The following is a 17,142-nucleotide window of genomic DNA, read 5'->3' as shown; positions in this document are numbered from 1 at the left end:
ATTGGCAGTAGAATGGCCTGTACTGAAGAGCTCAGTGACTTTCAACGTGGCACTATCATAAGATGCCACCTTCCCAACAAGTCAGTTTCTGCCCTGCAGGAGCTGCCCCGGTCAACTGTAATGCTGTTATTGTGAAGTGTAAAAGTCTAGGAGCAACAACAGCTCAGCTGTGAAGTGGTAGGCCACACAAGCTCACAGAATGGGACTGCGGAGTGCTGAAGCCCGTAGCGAGTAGAAATTATCTGTCCTCGGTTGCAAAACTCACTACTGAGTTCCAAACTCCCCGTGGAAGCACTTCAGCACAATAACTGTTCGCCCGGAGCTCCATGAAATTGGTTTCCATGGCAGAGCAGCCGCACACAAGCCTAAGATCACCATGCGCAATGCCAAGAGTCAGCTGGAGTGGTGTAAAGTTAGCCTCCATTGGACTCCGGAGCAGTGGAAACGTGTTCTCTGGAGTGATGAATCATGCTTCACCATCTGGCAGTCTGACCGATTAATCTGGGTTTGGCAGATGTCAGGAGAACGCAACCTGCTCGAATGCATAGTGCCAACTGTAACGTTTGGTGGAGGAGAAATAATGGTCTGGGGCTGTTTTTCATGGTTCGGGCTAGGCCTCTTAATTCTATCGAAGGGAAATCTTAACTCTACAGCATACAATGACATTCTAGACAATCCTGTGCTTCCAACTTTGTAGCAACAGTTTGGGGAAGGCCCTTTCCTCTTTCAGTATGACAATGCCCCCGTGCACAAAGCGAGGTCCATACAGAAGTGGTTTGTCAAGATCCTTGGCGACCCCTGGCGATCCGTAAAATTAGGAATTTGAAATGATTTATACTTTTACTTTTGATACTTAAGTATATTTGAGCAATTATATTTACTTTTAGACTTTTACTCAAGTGCTATTTTACTGGGTGACTTTCACTTTTACTTTTACTCAAATATGACAATTAGGGACTTTTTCCACCACTGCGAGCAGGTTTTCTTTACACAGCACTCTGTTACTATGTACAGCGACATGCTCACCTATTTGCTGCCTCCCATCTGTGTTTTGGTGCTTGTTCCTTTTCCCCAGCCAGCCTTCCTCTCCCACTGAGTAGAGAGTAGAGGAGTAGAGTAGAGGAGGCTGAAGAGAGGCTGAAGAGAGGAGGCTACCAGCCCAGAGCAGACGGCCAGTAGACAGACTTGGTGCCCAGTTGAGCCTTGGAGATGGGGAGCTGAGCCAAGGCTCACTTAACAGTGGATACAGAATAGGGTTTCTTTAATTATGAGGGTAAGCCGTGACATTGAGTCCCCCCCCTCCAGTGGGCTCCCAGACACAGGCTACGTTCTAAGTGCTCCGCTCCACTGAGGAGGCCAATCCTCCCGCAGGGCGCGATTCTGCCGCCTGTAATTTCTGATGCCCATTAGTGACCGCAAACAGAGCATCGGGCTCACACAAGGAAAACAGCCGCATCGCACAGCAGCAGCATCGCAAAGAGCCTCCTATTTTAATTGAATGTTATTACATTATGGCATCATGCTAAGACCAAGTCAAAAGTCAGAGCTAAATATGACCGGAAAATGTTTTATCTGCATGTTATGTTGGAGTTAGATGATCTAATTCAGGCTTAATGGGGGCACTCAATAGCTGTACTCTAAACTGCTGATACACCATTGGAATACAGAAAAGGGAAGCTCCATCATGTATTTGTCCAGGTGGGTGATCTTCTGCCCCATTTCATTAGCAGAGTGAAACTGGACGATTCTGTGAATGAACCAGAATTCAAAGTCAATCATTTTACTTAGTTTTTCCTCAAGCAATTTTTGAGATCTGTGTTGAAACGATCTTATGGCCGAACAGCAATGCTCAAATACGTTTACGGAACATCTGATCGTTTTCTTGCCTTGGTACCTGACTTGCATATCTTTGACCACCTTTTGCGAAACTTTCAATCCAAAATGTCATCGGTGAATTCAAAAATTCACCGTTAAGGGTTCTGTTCACAGAATACAACGCATTGTTTTCATCAGAAGAGAAATGTGTGCAATTGTGTTCACTGTTTCCAGCCATCAGTAAATACTAGTGCACAACATTATAAATCACCCCATCAGTGTCATACCATGCAAATACAATATATGGAAGGATCTAGGCCTTGGAGACCGTCTAATTGCTAGGATTTTTTTTACAATATTGCAGACATGCAGAGAAGGAAGTTGGGTGGGTTCGTTTTTCTTCGACATTGTGGCCTTCCATTATATAGCTTTGCTTTGGAGTGGATTGAGGCCTATACATTCATATCAGTTGTGTTCCTCCATTGTATTCACCTTTCCGTCTTTCTATTGTGGATAGTGTGACAGAATACAGGGAATTGGATTGTGATGATACTGATGAATGAATCCTGCACACAATGTACTTATGTTTTGCAACAAAAAAAATGCAATCAGGCATAATATTTGATGTGTATGAAATTGTTTGATGAAATATTCATAAAAGGAGAGTAATTGCCCATAATTCTGCAACCTTTGGATAGTTGTACTTTACTAACAGCAAAGAAAATGTATTCATCTACTGGGATTTTTAAAATACTAACTCTCTGTTTTGTCTGCTTGGACTCAAGACATACAGTAAATGTGGCTGTGTCTTTTTGCAGGCAGTCGTGTTCTTTTGATGAGTCTATTTGCCATTTTGACGGTGTAATATGGTCTTGATGAATGTATTCATGTTTTGAGAAGGCAACTTACTGTTTTGCAAAAAGGCCACAGAGTTCTGCGTCTTGCCGACTCTGTTTTGAAAATCAACAACATTGTTCCAAAAAAAAATGCTTGTACGCGTTTGAGAAAAACTGAAACGTGTATGTGTGAGAGTGTGCGTGTGTCTGTCTCTCTGTGTGTGTGTGTGTGTGTGTGTGTGTGTGTGTGTGTGTGTGTGTGTGTGTGTGTGTGTGTGTGTGTGTGTGTGTGTGTGTGTGTGTGTGTGTGTGTGTGTGTGTGTGTGTGTGTGTGTGTGCGGTGGGGTTTATTGATCTGGGGTGACCACGTCTCGGCCATGGAGCGCCTCTCTTGTGATTAATCTCTGGACTCAGAGTCGACCAATGACACGTGACAGGCCTCCCCCCCAATCTCCCTCATTTCTCTTCATTATAGGCTGTGTTGTTGGACACCACAGAGGAGAGTAATCATTTACCTTTATTGTGTTTATAAAGCCGGATCATGGATGACCCTTTCTATATTGAATTGAGGACATGGAAAGATCACCGGTCATTGATTAGGAGGATATTAAAGTCATTCAAATGCTATATTTATATGTCAAACAACAGCAACGTGAAAATAGATGGCATTTCTACGCCAAATGAAAAATAATGGAGGTTACCGTGATCATGTCATAAAAAATTGCCAAAGTTAAGCAATACATTTTGTTTAATCTTGTTAGGTGATTGCTGTCCCTTAACTTTTTGGACAGAAATGGTTGAATGCACGCCCAACATAATTTCATTCCTCTCCAGGGGTTGTTTTCCGGACAGTAAAGCCTGGTTGCAGACTAAAAAGCACTTCCTAATATGAAGCGTCTCCATTGAGAATGCTTTTAAGTCTAGGACTGCTTAGTCTGTGTCCGAGGAACCAGCCCCTAGTGATTTACCATGTGAATATCTGGTTTTGTTATTCAGCGCATTTTTGACCGGATGTTTCATTTTTCACTTACTATTGTGGTAAACTGAGAAGTAGCACAGACCAGGAACGCAATGCCTCCACTTCACACTCTCAGCCAGAGTAATACTCTCTCTGCCGGTTCACATCTGCAGCAGGAGAGGAAAGGTGGCTTCAAACAACAACAACAACAACAACATGTTTCTCAACTTTACAACCATACGGAAATAACTGCACCAAATGTCACGTCATGAAACCGGAATGGTCAGCGAATTTCCACCAATAGCACGTCATCACATAGCCAGCGGCCGTAAATGTAACACACCTGGGAAAAAAATACTAATATTATGGACCATTCCTCAAGCGGTGGGAGGAATTAGAATGAAAGGGATGTTATATGGTACATATTGTAGCCACACAGAGGAACAGAGGAAATTGAACATTATAGTCCCAGTTGTGAACTCTCAAGCCCCACAATTATCAACACGTGGGCGAGAACAGGCTTTACTTAATGATTCAAGCCGTTGCTCATTTCACACGAGGCTAGCGAGAGAGGAGATTGGCGGCTACTCTCCTGCACTCAGTCATCCCTTTATAGTTAGCCGCAACCTTTTCACGACTCTGCTCTTCCTTCATTTGCATTCTGCCTCATTCAGTTCATTAAATTATGGCCATTCTCCCCGCCAACTAAGGATGTCTATTACCTGGAGTTAATACATCTTATTTGATCAGCACAACCACCCTCTGTTAGCTAGTTGTCGGACTGCTGGGATAGGATGACATCAGTCCGTTAGCAAGCGTCACTCTCCACTCCCACCTGTCTCTGGTCCACTGCCAGTAGAATGGTCCGTATGGCTACTGTTGTCTTGTGGTGTTGTATTGTCATGGCGTTTACTGTCCCTGGCGTTCTGTACGCCTTTCTAGCTTTCTCTTCCCTCATCGTCAATGTTCAATGTCCTTTCCAATGTTGATTTGTGACAATGGCCCATAAGTAGAGTGGTAACAGAGGCCCATCGGTGGCCCAGAAGGAGCTCTGAGGACCTAGAGTGAAGGAGCAGTGTGTGAGCCTCAGTCACCCCAGCCAACCCAGGGACTAGAGGTGTTTGGGAGGGCCTAATGGCATTTCGATGTACATGAGCCTAGTGGCGGATGCGAGGGGAAGGAGGTTGGGGCAAGGAGGGGAGCTGTTTGGGGAAGATAGGCTCAGCAGAGGACTGGCAGACAGAGAGCGTGCTTTCTCATGTCACAGCTGATTACATTCACTCAGGAGTGGGGAAAGAAGAGAGGGATGGAGGGATGTGCGAGGTGGGGCTGGGAAAAATGGAGCGAGGGATGGGAAACTTCTTTGTTTTTCCTCCTGAGATAGACGCCCGTTCCTCTCATCCAGAAGCGATAACGCTATTGATTGTTCATTTTCCCTGTTTGGTTCACTTTGCCATACTTTTGGCTGAGTGATGACGAGTATGACAGAAGTGCTTAAGATGGATGTGCTACTTTGACAGATGGACTATGTGTATCTGGCTGCATTCAATAGCATTACTTTGCCAGGCTTCCTTCTAGTGCTATCAACCCCATTACTACATGAGGACCCTCTCAGACAAGCTGAAGTACATTATGTTCAATACTGGTCAGATATACTGTGCTCTCATGTACAGGTTTGTTTGTCCATTACATATGCTGAGTATGCAATTCCACTATTTTCATCCTACCGTAATTGTCCACTCTTAGGTGGTTTGGTCCCGTTTGGTCCAGCTAAATGCTCTCTGATAATGACCTTATAAGGAGCTGGGAGAACTGAGGACTATAATGGATGTTGTTCCAAGCTCGTCGGTAATGCTAGAACACTGTGTTCTCCTTTTCCAATACATATCGCTGCAAAACAAACAGATAATTATGTTTTGCAAAATTATTGTGAGCTGCTTCCTTTTTGTTGTCTGGCCCCGGTTGATACCCATTACCTCTGCTGCGTTCTGTCCCGTTGTGTCCCCCCCGGGGGGGGGGGGTATTAACTTAAAAACAGGCACATAAGAAGAGCCAGCCCAGAATAAACTCCAGTTAGTTTGTGTCAGACACTTTAGTTTCCAAAGGGGGTTTCTCCACGCTCACAGAGAGCCTATTTTCTCTCCTATTCCAGAGATTACACGGGTTACTGCCCCCGGGTGACCCTCATGGTCAAATGGCAACAGCACAGGCAACAACAGTGAGCATAATAGAGCATAATAGTAATAGTCCTCAACTTTTGCCCATGGCGAAATACATGTTTTTTTTTAACAACGTGACTGTTTCATCAAAGAATGACCTACCTTGAATCGAGGACCTTGTTTTCTCTATACTGACCCCTACTCCATGTACTGTACAGTACGTATACCGTTAATATGATGAATAAGGCTTATAGAGACTGATGGTAAGTAGTAGCGACTGGAAACATCTGTGGCTGGTGGTCCACTGAGGATAACCCGATGTGTGTCTCAAACTGGTGTTTGGTCCTACAGTGAACCTGACTTTACATTACACAGCATCAGAAGACGCAGTACTCCCTGGTGACTCCAGAATATGTATTTATGCAATTATTTAATGTCATTATCAGGCTCCTGGGGCTCCTGTTTGTGTGTTATTGGCCCGATACAGCCACGGTGAGCGACTAGTGAGATCCATAACACTCCATAACCACACGATTCACCAACCTATTGACGGGAGAATGAAAAGTCTGGAACACAATGGTTTACATGGCGGCCCTGCAAACGGGAAGATCACTATTTATCTCCTGCAACACACGCAATCAACACAAATGCTGGGCCAGGTCTGTCATTTTCTGCCTCCTGTTGTGCTGTTGAGAGGAAGCACTGTGGCGGAAAATCACCTGTTTAGGTGTCAAACACCGCTATCCCCCCTCCTTATGCCTGGCTCTCCCTCAAACTGCTAGCCATATTACCCAATACAAGATCCTAGGCTACAGCCCAGTTGGCGCTCTCGTTTTACCTGGATTTACTAGAATAACAGCCTCTGAATAGCAGAGGGATATCAAACACAATAATACTACCACAAACAGTTGTTCAGCTGCCCACTTATACACTGTAGCTACACAGGACATAGCACCATAGTTTCAAAGCACAAGAGTATCACACACACACACACACACAAACATACACTGGGTGGGGAATTTACTCACACACACACAAACACACACCGGGTGGGAAATTTACTCACACACACACAACACACACTGACAACGACACGGCTCGGGGCCCTGGGTCTAAACCTCAGCCTGTGCAACTGGGTTCTGGACTTCCTGACGGGCTGACCCCAGGTGGTGAAGGTAGGAAACAACACTGATCCTCAACACTGGGGCCCCACAAGGGTGCGTGCTCAGCCCCCTCCTGTACTCCCTGTTCATCCATGACTGCATGGCCACGCACGTCTCCAACTTAATGATCAAGTTTGCAGAAAGAATACAGCAGTGGTAGGACTGGTTACCAAAAACAACGAGACAGCCTACAGGGAGGAGGTGAGGGCCCTGATGGAGTGGTGCCAGGAAAATAATCTCTCCCTCAACATCAGCAAAATGAAGGAGCTGATCGTGGATTACAGGAGACAGCACAGGGAGCACGACCCCATCCACATCGACGAAACTGCAGTGGAGAGGGTGAAAAGCTTCAAGTTCCTCAGCGTGCACATTACTGATTATCTGAAATGGTACATCCACGCAGACAGTGTGTTAAAAAAAACAAATAGTGCCTCTTCAACCTCAGGAGGCTGAAGTAATTTCGCTTGGCCCCTAAGACCGTCACAAACTTCTATGCAACATTGAGAGCATCCTGTCGGGCTGTATCACCACCTGGTACGGCAAAAGCCCCGTCCACAGCCGCAGGGCTCCCCAGAGGGTGGTGTGGTCAGCCCAACGCATCAACGGGGGCACACTGCCTGCCCTCCATGACATCTACAGCACCCAGTATCACAGGAAGGCCAAGAAATTTCTCAAGAACCTCAGCCACCCGAGCCAAGGCCAGTTCACCCGCTACCATGTAGAAGGCGGAGACAGTACAGGTGCATCCAAGCTGGGACCGAGAGACTGAGAAACAGCTTCCATCCCCTACACTCAGTACCCTGCCCTGAACCTTAGTTACTGTTCGAGCCGGCTACCACCTGGTACTCTACCTTGCACCTCAGAGACTGCTGCCCTGCCCACATAGTCATTGAACACTGGTTACTTAATAATGTTTACACACTTACACACTTTATATGTATACACTGCATTCAAGTCAAGGCTCATCCTATATAACTACTTCTGTACACACCTTTTCTATTTGTATACTGTCCATACTGTCTGTACACACCATCATATTATATTCCGGATTCTGACATTTCTGGTTCTGATATTTCTATATTTGTTCATTCCTTTCTTTTTCTTTTTTGGGGGTGATTTGCGTGTATTGTTTTGTATTGTTAAGTTTTACTGCACTGCTGGAGCTAGGATCATAAGCATTTCGCTGCACCCGCGACAACATCTGCAAAATATGTGTATGTGACCAATACATTATTGATTCCATTTGATTTTGATTGGACGCCAACTACATCAGGAGGTCAACTGACTCTGTCAGAGCTGATACCATTATCTGTTTACTGATCTAGACCTCTCCGCCTCCACATGAAGCCTGGCTCTGCTCTGCTCAACTCTGCTCTGCTGTTGTGTAGACACCCCTCTCTACATCCTCCTCCTCTCCACTGTGCCTCTATCAGGCTAGCACATCACCCCATGGGATTACCAAATACACATCATCAACCCAGTTACATGAGGAAATCCTCTTTATCAGACCAGCATAACCAAAACGCCTAAGGGCCTGATATTTAAACGATAACATAACCAAATCCTCTCTGTCTCACCTGGGCTTGGCCATTGTATCACCTCTCACTCCCCCCCTCAGCAGAGGAGAGAGAGCAGCTCCACTCAGAAATGGAGGGAGGATTACCTCTTAATGCAATCCCTGGCTGACTAACTGATATCACCAGGCGACCCTTTCCCACCACTTTCTCACCAATACATGTAGTAATTTGAAGTTTTGGCCCAGATAAGCCCCTCCCTCAAATCCAGCTCTGCTCCTCCAGCAGGAAGCAGGATATAGGGTTCTGGCTGACTCTCTCCATTCCCCCACTACATATATGGATTTCAGCCATGGGATTCCCTATGGGCCCTGGTCAAAAGAAGTGCACTAGGGAATAGGGTGCCACTTGGGATGCAGATTGGGGGGGGGGGCTGTTTTAGTTTGTCTGATATTATGAAAATATGACAAAAATGCAGGTCATTGTGTGAACTTGCATGTGAATTGCGAGGAAGACAACCCTTATATCTACTGTATATCTCACTCTCACTATTACTATTCACCTAATACCTTTTTTTGCACTATTGGTTAGAGCCTGTAAGTAAGCATTTCACTGTAAAACCTGTTGTATTCAGCGCACGTTACAAATCAACTTTGATTTGATTTGATTTGACAATGTCATGCTAAAAAGGCTAAGTGACACTGCATACTTTATCATTATAAAAAAAAGGAGTCTAGACACACTATCAGTTTGTCTACGTACCAATCTCACTCCAAAGACGTTTTGGCATGAAGGCATCTTGCCACTCCATGGGGTAGCCAGGTTATTTTGATCCTGTTTATCTTGAACTCCCGCTGATTCCATGAGATGTAAAAATCAACAAACTATTGCTATCTCCATTGACATGAGCTTCAATATGATCAAAAATGAATGAGATAAGTTTAGAAGGTTAGAAGTCGGTAGATATCATCGCAAAAATGGAGATTCAAAATGACACGAGTCCTTCAGGGCATCCATTCCACTGTAGAGTGACATGTTTTCAAAACGATTACTGAATGTCAAGTAATGAAATATATGCTTCCTCCTCTGTTTTCTTCCTCTGGCCTTTTACTACCCTCCGTAGAGGAAATTAATTGTAAATTATGAGCCTCTGATTGGAACAAGATCATGGAAGAACAAATCAAATTGTCAAACGTTATAACCCTCCAAAGACATATGGAAATGATGTGCAAATGTTTTATCGTGTGGAGATGATGACAGATGTCAAGTAGCCAATGACGAGGAAAAGCTTGAATGAACTCTCCAATGTGCTGTAAATAACTAAAGTGGAAAGACATTTCTTCTTAACGTTTCCTACTGAGGTTGCTCAGAAGGACGAACGGGGCATGGGCACATAAGAAAGAAAATACCTGTGATTATCTAGGAGAGAAAGGAAAAAAACGGGTGACTTTCAGACTAGGGGACGCAATATCAATCATGGCCAATTTGAGGCCACCAACATGAAATATGATTTCATAAGACAAATGCAGTGTCATTCTTAATGTGCTTAACCTTTACTGTCAATGAAAAAGTATTGATCGTTCTGTGGCATTTTTTTTCTCTCCATCATTTGATTTGAGAAAGCGTAATAACACATGGTGATGGGGAACAATAAAAGATGAATGGCAACTGAGCGGTCTCAGTTTAACAAAGATCAAATCCCCGGAGAGCGATTGTGTGGACAGAAAAATGAGTGGAATTTGTGCCTTTGCTGGAGTCGTTTTGGATATTGTCCAGAACTATCTGAACGATAATATATTTCCATGACTCTCTAAGTTATCTATCTACGTATCAATGAGGTTTTTACATGACTGTAACATTGTCTACTCGGCGTGATATATAAAGGCTATATATGAATTTCAGTGATTTCTCCCGCCCCCACATCCCTCAGCTGTTTACCAAAAAGTGGTGTGGTGATGGCTTTGTTTTTGTTTGAATTCCAGATTGCCCCTTTAAGGTGCTATTAGTCTGTTCAATATTTTCTCCAACCATCTTTGAATATGTATTAGCCCTCTGCATGACATTATTGCCAACCAGGAATAGTTATTCACAGCCTAAACAGTACTTCTATTATCTCTATTCTCTTGAGTCATTGGACGATCTCCTCTGCCGGCCTGCTATTTTTTCCCTCATTACTCAACCTAATAAGGCTCTGCTCTGCTGCGCTACAACCAAATCAGCAGTGCATTTTCACCCTCTAATAAGTGGTTAGCTTGATTTATCTGGGTGATCTCATGCTCCTACGAGGCCTTGAGCTCCACAGGCTCTGCCCACACGGGAGACGTCCTTTACAATCACTTGGCCTGTCCACCAGTTCCAGATGAGTCCATTACAGCCAGGGTAAACGCGGTCATTTTTTTAAACCCTGGAAAGGAGCAGTGTGGTGGCGCGGTATGGTGGCAGGTTGATTCAGAGTGGGAGCGTGCTGAGGTGGTTGAGGATACAATGATGCATCGCTACCATGGCTCCTTCTGTCGTTAAACCGTCATGGTCTGGTGCTGTCCGGCCTCTGCAGAGATGCTGCAGGGCCCTGGGGGAGCCCCGAGGGCCACAGGAAGCCCTTAGACTGGTAAAATGGACTTATTCATCGGCTCACCCCCTCTTTGTGCCCTCCCGGACCCCACCCTGTCCCTGCCCTCCCGGACCCCACCCTGTCCCTGCCCTCCCGGACCCCACCCTGTCCCTGCCCTCCCGGACCCCACCCTGTCCCTGCCCTCCAGGACCTCACCCTGTCCCTGCCCTCCCGGACCCCACCCTGTCCCTGCCCTCCCGGACCCCACCCTGTCCCTGCCCTCCCGGACCCCACCCTGTCCCTACCCTCCCGGGCCCCATCCTGTCCCTGCCCTCCCGGAACCCACCCTGTCCCTGCCCTCCCGGACCCCACCCTGTCCCTGCCCTCCCGGACCCCACCCTGTCCCTGCCCTCCCGGACCCCACCCTGTCCCTGCCCTCCCGGACCCCACCCTGTCCCTGCCCTCCCGGACCCCACCCTGTCCCTGCCCTCCCGGACCCCACCCTGTCCCTACCCTCCCGGGCCCCACCCTGTCCCTGCCCTCCCGGACCCCACCCTGTCCCTGCCCTCCCGGACCCCACCCTGTCCCTACCCTCCCGGGCCCCACCCTGTCCCTGCCCTCCCGGACCCCACCCTGTCCCTGCCCTCCCGGACCCCACCCTGTCCCTGCCCTCCCGGACCCCACCCTGTCCCTGCCCTCCCGGACCCCACCCTGTCCCTGCCATCCCGGACCCCACCCTGTCCCTACCCTCCCGGACCCCACCCTGTCCCTGCCATCCCGGACCCCACCCTGTCCCTACCCTCCCGGGCCCCACCCTGTCCCTGCCCTCCCGGACCCCACCCTGTCCCTGCCCTCCCGGACCCCACCCTGTCCCTGCCCTCCCGGACCCCACCCTGTCCCTGCCCTCCCGGACCCCACCCTGTCCCTGCCCTCCCGGACCCCACCCTGTCCCTACCCTCCCGGCCCCCACCCTGTCCCTGCCCTCCCGGACCCCACCCTGTCCCTACCCTCCCGGGCCCCACCCTGTCCCTGCCCTCCCGGACCCCACCCTGTCCCTGCCCTCCCGGACCCCACCCTGTCCCTGCCCTCCCGGACCCCACCCTGTCCCTGCCCTCCCGGACCCCACCCTGTCCCTGCCCTCCCGGACCCCACCCTGTCCCTGCCCTCCCGGACCCCACCCTGTCCCTGCCCTCCCGGACCCCACCCTGTCCCTGCCCTCCCGGGCCCCACCCTGTCCCTGCCCTCCCGGACCCCACCCCGGCTCTCTTCTGGGCACACGCTTCTAAGGTCTGGATGATGGACTACTGGTCATATACCTCACTGTACTACTTTAGTAACAAAGCATCAGCACTATATTCTGTCAAGCTACTTCACTTTCCTCATCCTCCACTGTCTCCCATGTTTGTTTACTTACAGTAACACTTGGAGAACACTGATCACTGGTTCTAATTTATAACCAAACGGTAACCGTCATTAACGGTATGATTCTGTCCCTGCAGTTGAACCCTCTGGCCAGCCAGGCTGCGGTGGCGGCAGCAGCAGCAGCTATGGGCTCTATGGCCGGATCCCAGGTCTTTGGCAACACCCTCTCCAACCTGCAAGCTGGAGTCACGGGGCAACTGGTCACTAATGCACAAGGACAGGTTAGTGATCTTTACCAGTCGTAATATCAAAAGAGGAATCCTAGAGGTTTCACAGTGTTCATTAGACCTGACTAGAACTACTTGTAAATGAAATGCGAAAGTTATAGTGGGGGGGAGATCACATCACATAATGATGGTTTCACTGTATTTTCCATGTTCTTCAGTCAATGTTACACTGTATCAGTCTTAGTAAACACTTTCCACTAACTAAATACACACAACACACAATTCCAAAGACTGGATGGTCTCAATGTTTCATTTTCATATGTAGTAATCTTGTTTGGGGGTTTCTTTCTTTCTCTCTTTTTTAGCTGTGTGTTATGTGGCGTTGCTCCGTGGCAGCCATCCTGCCATATGTTAAGCTTTTTGGGAATAAACAAAGCCCTTCCTCCTCTTATCCGCATGCACCCGTCGCAGTAAAACGCTGACCTTGTCATATTTACAGGGTGGCTGCAGAATTGTTCCATCAGTAGCCAGAGGCTTGAACGATGACGCTTGTCAGAGTGGGGCCCTATCTAATGAATCATCTTATCGCAGGTGCACACGGCGCATATTAAAGGAAGATCCCGTGGACAATGTGCCCTTTCACGCCAGCCAGTTATTTACCTTAACCCCTATTTCATCCTCTCGCTCTCCGGCCCTCCTCCCGCTATCCTGTTTATCACTCAATTAAAACCACGGCCCGGCGAATACTTTTTGTGGTTTTATGATAAGACGGACCTAATTCCATGCTTGTTTGTGTAGGAAGTCTGTAAGGAGTAAGAATTGCTGTACAGGGAAGACTTTGTCAACATGCTCATGACAGAGCAATGCACATACAGTTGAGGTCGGAAGTTTACATACACTTAGGTTGGAGTCATTAAAACTCGGTTTTCAACCACTCCACAAATGTCTTGTTAACAAACAACAGTTTCAACAAGTCGGTTAGGACATCTACTGTGAGCATGACACAAGTCATTTTTCCAGCAATTGTTTACAGACAGATTATTTCACTTATAATTCACTGTATCACAATTCCAGTAGGACAGAGGTTTACATACACTAAGTTGACTGTGCCTTTAAACAGCTGGGAAAATTCCAGATAATTATGTCATGGCTTTAGAAGCTTCTGATAGGCTAATTGACATCACCTGAGTCAATTGGAGGTGTACCTGTGGATGTGGCCTACTTTCAAACTCAGTGCTTCTTTGCTTGACATCATGGGAAAATCAAAAGAAATCAGCCAAGACCTCAGAAAAAAAGTTGTAGACCTCCACAAGTCTGGTTCATCCTTGGGAGCAATTTCCAAACGCCTGAAGGAACCACGTTCATCTGTGCAAACAATAGTACGCAAGTATAAACACCATGGGACCACGCAGCCGTCATACTGCTCAGAAAGGAGACGCATTCTGTCTCCTAGAGATGAATGTGCTTTGGTACGAAAAGTGCAAATCAATCCCAGAACAACGGCAATGGACCTTGTGAAGATGCTGGAGGAAACAGGTACAAAAGTATCTACATCCACAGTAAAACGAGTCCTATATCGACATAATCTGAATGGCTGCTCAGCAAGGGAAAAGCCACTGCTCCAAAACCACCATAAAAAAAGGCAGACTACGGTTTGCAACTGCACATGGGGACAAAGATCGTACTTTTTGGAGAAATGTCTTCTGGTTTGATGAAACAAAAATATAACTGTTTGGCCATAACGACCATCGTTATGTTTGGAGGGAAAAGGGGGAGGCTTGCAAGCCAAAGAACACCATCCCAACCGTGAAGCACGGGGATGGCTGCATCATGTTATGGGGATGCTTTGCTGCAGGAGGGACTGGTACACTTCACAAAATAGATGGCATAATGAGGTTGGAAAATGATGTGGATATATTGAAGCAACATCTCAAGACATCAGTCAGGAAGTTAAAGCTTGGTCGCAAATGGGTCTTCCAAATGGACAATGACCCCAAGCATACTTCCAAAGTTGTGGCAGAATGGCTTAAGGACAACAAAGTCAAGGTATTGGGGTGGCCATCACAAAGCCCTGACCTCAATCCTATAGACAATTTGTGGGCAGAACTGAAAAATGCCTGTGTGAGCAAGGAGGCCGACAAACCTGACTCAGTTACACCAGCTCTGTCAGGAGGAATGGGCCAAAATTCACCCAACTTATTGTGGGAAGCTTGTGGAAGGCTCCCCAGAATGTTTGACCCAAGTGAAACAATGTAAAGGCGATGCTACCAAATACTATTTGAGTGTATGTAAACTTCTGACCCACTTGGGAACGAAGAAATAAAAGCTGAAATAAATAATTCTCTCTACTATTATTCTGACATTTCACATTCTTGAAATAAAGTGGTGATCCTAACTGACCTAAGACAGAGACTATTTACGCGGATTAAATGTCAGGAATTGTGAAAAACTGAGTTTAAATGTATTTGGCTAAGGTGTATGTAACCGTCCGACTTCAACTGTATCGTAGGCTACTTATAATTGTGTATGACTGTAGATGTTTTTCTATGTTTGTCCACACATACTGTAAACAGCTTGTGTGAGTCTGTGTTAGCCCTTGATGCTAAATGCGGCTAATGAGACAGTGTGGGTTTCCCTGGTCTGGGAAAAGGTGCCGGGGCCACAGGGACAGATCGCCATGGAGATGCATTTGATGGGATGCTCTGTGCTTTTGTAGTGTATCGGCGACTGACATTGGCTGACATAATCAGGTCACTGAGACGGTCAAAGCCCTGGGCTACAGTCCTTTGCTCCCCACCTCATTATTTCGGAGCATTATTCAGTCTGAGCACTCTGAAACGTGCACCACACTTTACAAACGTAGCCAGGGTCCCCCCACCGCACACGCACACGTGCGCACGTACACGCCGACACCCCTCTTATACTGGGAAGGGAACATTACAGAAACTAAATGCATGTTTGGAACTTGACTGGGAGACAAAACAAACACTGCCTCAGAAGCTGCCCACCGTAAAAGCAGAAATGGTGTCGGTATGTAGATTCTCAAACAGGAAAAAAAAGAATAGCTTTTATCAGACTTTGGTGTTTATTTTGCTGGAAGAAGGATAGAGGGACTAGACTAGCTCGAGTACACTTCTTGATTATTAATTCTCTAGCTAGGTAAGACAACATTGTGACAGCGTTGTACTAAAGCGTTGTACGAAAGCACAAGGAATTTGATAAAAAGATATCTGTGTGAAAATCCCTGTCCTGCATTGATTTTGAGTCCTTTCTTCTCCTAAGAGAGGTCTTTTAATCTAAATTAATTTTTTTGGTATTTTGAAGAGAGCGGAACACAATACAGTAGTGGTTACAGTCATTTACCCTATCACTAATGCCCATTGGATTTCTTCAGGGGCGCAACTTTGGTTTTATACGTGGGGGGGACATAATATTTATATGTATATATTACATTTTTTGTCAGATAAACACTCCAAACAGCCTACCCGACTGCTCATAGGCGTCCACATGGTCCTAAAGCACCCCGTTGCCTTGTTTGTATCACATTCCAATGATGAAAATTACATTTCAGAATATGGGGGGGGGGACATGTCCCCCTTCCCCAGTGAAAGTTGCGCCCTGGATTTCTTGTTAGAGTAGGTTCCAGATAGGGGCTTTTAAAAGCATTGGGTATAATAATGTGGCTTTAACATGTGTCGTCCTGATTATGGAGTATATGTGTCCAGTAATCAACGAAGCCACTCTTCAGTCCCATCTTTGTAAGGCTGTACTGTAAGAAAGAGTTCATTCAATAATGAATTTCATATCAGTACACAGTCTGCCTAAGGAAAGCACTGCACCATTTTACCTTAGTTCCTCAGTATCTAGAGGAAACATTTCCTCACAAATGTTTCTGTCATACTACGTATTCCCTTGTACTATGCACAATTTTACCACACATTCTGCGCCATACCTTCCATGGCTCCATAGAGAAACCTATAATATTTTGACAAAGAGAGCAATGGTAAGATATATGACCTGAAAAGTAGCTAGCCCCAAAACGGTCTGTGATGGGGGAACTCCCAGCCCTGTTAACCCTGGTGGCTGGTCTTTCTGTTTCCTGGTGAAACCCCCATGAGCCATCCATCCCCTTCAATGGGCTTTGATGAAGGCTACAGCCCACAGGGCAGACACTGCTGTTACTAATGCACACTACACCAGGTAGGAACACACACATGCACTGTTAACCTGCATGCACACAATCAGGGAGGGACTCCATTGGAATACAAATCATTCCTGCTCGTGGAAGTCCTCAGAGGTGGAGGAAACATTCTGGCATTGCCATTTTAACTTTTGAACACCTGCTTTAACGATAACAGCAGGACAAATTAAGCCAGGTGAATGCTAGTTGCTGTGCAGGTTTGCATGTTTGTGGAAGATTGTACTGTACCCAACATTACCTACACCAGTATTCCATTTTAGAGCCAGACAATCAAGAGGATTCGGGAGCTGTATAAAGCAATTTACATACCATGTCCCTTATAAAAATGTATATGCTTGGTGTCTTGGAGCTTTAAT

The 17,142-nt window shown here is 46.5% G+C and overlaps 1 protein-coding gene across 5 annotated transcripts in view; it reads left to right on the top strand.

Annotated features, from left to right (window-relative positions):
* Positions 1–17,142, top strand: part of LOC118382856 (POU domain, class 6, transcription factor 2-like) — an 89,294-nt gene that overhangs the window by 56,707 nt on the left and 15,445 nt on the right. For all 5 annotated transcript variants that reach the window (XM_052505590.1, XM_052505588.1, XM_052505594.1 and 2 more), the window contains one exon: positions 12,496–12,639. In XM_052505590.1, coding sequence (XP_052361550.1) covers positions 12,496–12,639 — 144 coding nt within the window. The remainder of the gene's footprint in view (positions 1–12,495; positions 12,640–17,142) is intronic.

Source organism: Oncorhynchus keta, chromosome 4 (genome assembly GCF_023373465.1).
Source record: "Oncorhynchus keta strain PuntledgeMale-10-30-2019 chromosome 4, Oket_V2, whole genome shotgun sequence".
Classification (NCBI taxonomy): domain Eukaryota; kingdom Metazoa; phylum Chordata; class Actinopteri; order Salmoniformes; family Salmonidae; genus Oncorhynchus; species Oncorhynchus keta.
The sequence above is the reverse complement of the archived record's forward strand: the minus strand, read 5'-3'. Positions and strand labels throughout refer to the sequence as shown.